Here is a 6,000-nt window from a genome sequence, read left to right as displayed (position 1 = left end):
TCTCCTCCGTCAACCCGACCTGCTACGCATCCCACACTGGTGGGCAACACTCACGTATGGGTCGGTCGAACGCGTGTTTTTGTAAGCCACCTCCTTTGTTGATGGACTACATTTTTGCTAAGCATTCTCCCAGTGCATCTCAACCTGGTACCCGCCTTACCAACAATTACTTTTATCTGATCATCATTCCACTTCCAAATCATTCCGCACGCATACTCCCAGATACATATTTTACAGACGTCACAGCTACCAGTGTTTGTCCCGCTATCATATAATCAATCATACAATAAACGATCCTTCTTTCTGTATATTCGCAATACATCACATTTGTCTATGTTAAGGGGACAGTTGCCACTCCCTGCACCGGGTGCCTATCCGCTGCCGATCGTCCTGCAACCTCTCTGTATACTACATACAGCACATCATCCGCGAAACGACGCATGGAACGTCCGGCACTATCTACTAGCTCATTTATATGATATGAATTGTGAAAAGCAATGGTCCCATAACACTCCCCCGTGGCACGCCAGGGGTTACTTTAACGTCTGTAGACGTCTGTCTCTCCATTGATAACAACATGCTGTGTTCCGTCTGCTAACATCTCGTCAATCCAGCCACACAGTTGGTCTGATATTCTGTAGACTCTTACGTCGTTTATCAGGCGACGGTGCGGAGCTGTATCGAACGCCTTCCGGACGTCAACGACAATGGCATCCACCTGGGAGCCTGTATCTCATATTTTCTGGGTCTCATGCGCAAATAAAGCGAGCTGGGGGTCTCACACACGATCGCTGTTTCCGGAATCCAACATGGATTCCTACATAGTAGACTCTGGAGTTTCCACAAACGACATGATACTCGAGCAAACAACATGTTCTACAACACATCGACGTCAGAGATATGGGTCTATGGTTTTTGCGCATCTGCTCGACGACTGGGACTACCTGTGCTCTTTTCCAATCATTTGGAACCCTCCCTTCCTCTCCAGAGACTTGCGGTACACGGCTGTTAGAAGGGGGGCAGGTTGTTTCGCGTACCCTGTGTAGGAATCGCGAATTGGTAATCCCGTCGGGTCCGGCGGACTTTCCCATTCCTCCTTGGACACTTATTTCGATGTCAGCCGGTTTCTCGTTCGTGCGAGCATTTAGAGACGGAACTGCAGTGCGGTCCGTCCTCTGTGAAACAGCTTTGGAAACAGGTGTTTAGGTATTTCACAGCTTTACGCGTGTCATCCTCTGTTTCAATGCCATCACCATGCCGGAGTGTCTGGATATGCTGTTTCGAGCCACTTACTGATTCAACGCAAGACCGGAACGTCCTAGCATTTTCTGTCAACGTCGGTACATAGGGTTTGTTCTACTTTCGAATTCACTGAACGCTTCACGCATAGCCCTCCTTACGCTCACACTTTGGACATCGTTTAGCTTCTGTTTGTCTCGGAGGTTTTGGCTGCGTTTAAACTTTGGGTGAAGCTCTCTTTGCTTTCGCAACAGTTTCCTAACGTTGTTGTTGTAGTATACCACGGTGGGTTTTTTTTCCCATCCCTCACAGTTCGACACTCGGCACGTACCTGTCTAAAAACGCATTTTTACCATTGCCTTGCACTTTCTCCATGAACACTCAACATTGTCAGTGTCGGAACAGGCATTTGCCTTTTCATCTGTCGGGTCGTCTGCAAATCTGCCTTCTATTACTCTTGCTAGCCAAAACAGATAGATACACCGTCCTCCCTGCAACGGCCTTATGATCACTGCGTCCCTGTTCTGCACATACAGAGTCGAAACACGTTCGGGTCTGTTTGTCATCCGTAGGTCCACGATGTTATCTCCACGAGTCGGTTCTCTGTTCATTTTGCTCGAGGTGATTTTCGGACAGTGCACTCAGTATAATGTCACTCGATGCTCTCTGTCCCCCTACCACCCGTCCTGAACATCATCTGAGTGTCCCAGTCTATATCGGGTAAATTGAAATCTCCACCTAAGACCCTAACATGCTGAGGAAAATGTATGTGAAATGTGTTTCCAAAATCCGTCTCTCCGTTGTTCTGCCACTAATGCTGCTGCGTCGGGAGGTCGGTCAAAGGAGCCAATTATTATTAAACCTAGCTCGGTTGTTGGGTGTAACCTCCACCCACAATATTTCACAGGAACCATCCACCTCTACTTCACTACAGGATCAAAACTACTACTCAAACAGCGACGAACACACCACCACCGGTTGCATGCAATCGAGCCTTTCTAAAACACCGTCTGTACCTTTGTGACAATTTCGGCAGAATTTATCCCTGGCGTCAGCCAGCTTTCTGTACCTTATCACGATTGCAGAGCTTCGGTGCTTTCTCTGTCAGCGCTTGCGGTTCCGGTACTGTACCAACGCAGCTTCGACAGTTGACAATTAACAAACGATACCGATTGCTGCTTGGTCCCCGCACCCGTTGAGGCTGCTGTTGCCCCCTTTCTGTACTTGCCCAAGGCCATCTAACCTAACAAAACCGCCCAGCCCACGCCACACAACCCCTGCTACCCGTGTAGCCGCTTGTTGCGTGTAGTGCTCTCCACCTAAGACTATAACATGCCTTCGACATTCGCAGTGTACAACACCTTAGGTTAGGGTTGGCGTCGCTTGGGTTAGGTTAGGTTACGTTAGGTGGACGTGGGTTAGGTTAAGGGTTAAAGTTAGGTTAGGCGTCAAAGTTAGGTTAAGCGTTCGGACGTGAGGCGTCAGGTGGCCGCACCTACCTTACGGCCGGACATCTTAGGTTAGGCTAAGGGCGCCGAGGTCACGTTACGTTCACCTTCGGGCGCCACACGTAGCTGTCACAGGTAGGTAGTAGTTCGGTCGGTCGGTCGTCGGCAAGCCGCAAAAAACTACAGACGACGTCGACAACAAGACCGAGCAGGAGGCAGATATATACCGAGCGCCAAAGAGACCGACCACACACACACACACACACACACACACAAAACAACAAACACCACCCACCGGCCAAAGGGGCACCAAAAAAACCCACAAAGCCGAGCACCACACGTCGCGACCAGAGGCAACCCGCAACCGCAACGGCGCTTTCCGCACCGGGCCGGATGCACGTACGACAACACCGCTACCCGTACACAAGGCCTCCCATTGCACACAGCCGCTCTGTGTTCAACATCATCAATGGCGCGCCCGCGGCTCGTCGCGGTCGCAGCCATGACGCCGCCGCCACTTTTGCACCAACACATTCACGCACCGCAAAACAGCTCGCCGACCCACCGACACAGCACAGCCGACAAACAAAAACAACCGCGGCGGCGGCAACAAAACAAAACAAACACCTCGCACCAAGCGTCCGACAGAAAACAAACGGACAGGCACACAGGCCTCTGCTAACGACCACGACACAGCGGCACGCTGCCCCTTTCCCGCCACTCTCGATTCACAGCGCACGCGACCCCGTCGTCGACGACGACACGCGACGGGCTCGCTTCCCGCAACCTACACCTTTCCGCCACTACGCACGGCTCCACCCGACGCCCGTCGCAACGGCACTACTGCACGCACTATCACCCCCGCCGCCGCCGCCGCCGCCGCCGCCTCCTCCTCTCTCCCCCTTCCCGTACACAACAACACAGCCAAAAACACACTCACGACCCAAACATAACAACATGGCACGTGCATCGGCGCACACCCCCAACCAGTCACCGTCGACACAACCACACGCAAGGCACGGAAAAACCGGCGTCCTTCCACGTTGCCATCAAAGCAGCACAAACAACCACACAGGAGGAACCACCAACAACTGCCGGCCGGCCGGCAACCACCAAACGCACATTCCCGCTCGCCACCACACACCTCTCGGCAGCCGTTTCGCAAAGACATGACATGACATGACGCGACATCATCGCATCACGGGCGACGCACGCACACCGACCCACTTTCCCGCCCGTCTCTCTCTCTCTTTTTCTTCCGACGCCTTCGGCCGAGCACACACGTACGTGGCACAACGCCCAACACAGTCACACACAGTCGACAGGCGCACGCCCAGGCACGCAACGACGCAGCGCAGCAAAGGCGCCCGCGACACATACCTCCTCTCCCGTCTCGCCGCCGACCGCCAGCCAGCCACTCGCAATGTGCACTGGCCAACCGGACACACGTCCACCGCGCCGCCTCCGACCACCCGCCAGGGGGCGCTCACGTCCGCGACAACAGCGCGGCCCGCCGCCGGGCGGGCCCAGCCCGGCCCAGGCGGCGCGCGCTGCTCTGCACTCGGCGCGCCGCGCCACACATCCTGCTGCAGACCGGGCTCGTCTCTCTGTACGCGTCTGCGTCTGCCCGCATCTCATCTTCCTGCGCATCAACACAAACGAGGCCACGTGAGCAAACCCCCGTCACAACGCCACATCACGCACTGCCTTGTCGACCGCCTAAATAAATGCACTCACCCACCAGCCATCCGCTTCGTCCTCTTCTTGCTTACTCGTTGTTCGTCGTTGTTGCTGCTGCACCAGCACCAGCACCAGCACCGGCGGCGGCGGCGGCGGCGGCGGCGGCGGCGGCGGCGGCGGCGGCGGCGGCGGCGGCGGCAGCGGCAGCGGCAGCGCACACAGCCCCCAGCCGGCCGCATCCGAGGGGGCCCCGCCGCCAGCGTCGCCTCCTTGGGCACAGGTGCGGTGCTGTGGCCGCCCATCCAACCGCATTTGCTGGCCGTCCCAGCCGCCAGGCAGGCGTTCCCACTGCCGCGCACCGCCTCTGCTGCAGAAGACGAACAAACGAAACGTACAAACATACACGCACCCGAAGCGTGGCCACACACGGACGGGACCGACAGGCTCCAAGGCGACCAAACGATGGAAAAACAAACACAAAAACAAAAGACACGCGAGCGAGCGAGCAAGCACGCAGTCGCCTCGCCTCTGTCCTCCCGCCCCCGCCCTTCTCCCCACCACATGCCCACAAACACCACCGCCTGCCCGCATCTCCACATTCGCCCCCTCCATTTGTTCCCTTGCGTTCGTTCCTTCCTTCCTTCCATGTGTCTGCGTGCGCGGCGCCTCTCCAACATCCGCCGTCCGTCCGTCCCGTTTTCGCCGTACCACACGCCACCGTCGGCGCCGCCTCGCCTCCTCCCAGTCCACCACCGCCGCCGCCCCTGTCCGCCCCGCACACCACCATACACCGCTGCTTGTCCCGGCCGTTGCCACCAAAGGCGCCAGCCGCAAACCGCGCCAAACGCCGCAGCGCGCGTGCGTCCTTCCTTCTTGCTTGCTTCTCCGTGCCGACGCTGCCTCTATTCCCGCACCCATTCGGCCGACAAGCACTGGCGTCGACGACACAGCCGTTGGGCTCCGGCACTGCGCGTACCGGAGTTACACGCGCACCCCCCCTCGCGAACGCACGACTCATTCTCTTTGTTGTTTCTCCTCTTTCTTACGTCTTCGTTTCTTGTTTGTTTGTTTGTTTGTTTTTTTTTTTTTCCTCCCACCGCCGCATGTGACACAATGGCCTCCCTCCCCCTTTCGTTCGTTGTCGCCGCTTTGTTTCTCTTTCTCATTGGTGCACGTCCGACGCGCTCCATTTCCACCACACCACGGCCATCGGCCTCCTCAACGGGCAGGCGCAGTGTGCCATTCTCCGGCGCACAAGCACACCGCGCGGCTCGCTCTCCTCGCCCCCACGCCACGCCACGCCACGCAGCACAAATGATGCTGTCTCGCAACACGACACACGGTGCGCACACCCCCGACCACGCGGCTCTTAAAAGGCATGGCACCGGCGACATGCGCCGCCCCGGCCCGCATCCGTCGTCTCACGTTCACTGCCGGCCGCGTCTGAGGCTACAACCGCACCACAACAACGGTCCCCTCCCGGCAACACATTTGTTGCACAAACACAACCGCCGAGCGCAGCGCGAGCCACCCACACGCGCCCTCCCCGTCTTTAAAAGCCTCCGCGTCTCCTTTCTCCTTTCGCGCCCCTCCCATCTCCCGAATATGCCAGCAGCGGTGCCACTACCGCGAA

The 6,000-nt window shown here is 57.1% G+C and overlaps 1 protein-coding gene across 1 annotated transcript; it reads left to right on the top strand.

Moving 5' to 3' along the window:
• The first annotated feature begins 3,080 nt into the window (after positions 1-3,080).
• LOC126232516 (uncharacterized) lies at positions 3,081-3,860 on the top strand. The gene has a single exon (XM_049942763.1). It carries the CDS (start codon positions 3,081-3,083, stop codon positions 3,858-3,860), a length of 780 nt encoding a protein of 259 aa, XP_049798720.1.
• The last annotated feature ends 2,140 nt before the right edge of the window (positions 3,861-6,000 follow it).

This window comes from Schistocerca nitens, unplaced genomic scaffold (genome assembly GCF_023898315.1).
Source record: "Schistocerca nitens isolate TAMUIC-IGC-003100 unplaced genomic scaffold, iqSchNite1.1 HiC_scaffold_519, whole genome shotgun sequence".
NCBI classification, from domain to species: Eukaryota; Metazoa; Arthropoda; class Insecta; order Orthoptera; family Acrididae; genus Schistocerca; species Schistocerca nitens.
Note: the sequence above shows the minus strand (reverse complement) of the source record. Positions and strands in the feature narration are given on the sequence as shown.

Excerpts from the sequence above, each read along its gene's own strand:
- LOC126232516 (XM_049942763.1), top strand. The coding sequence starts at position 3,081 with ATGCACGTACGACAACACCGCTACCCGTACACAAGGCCTCCCATTGCA.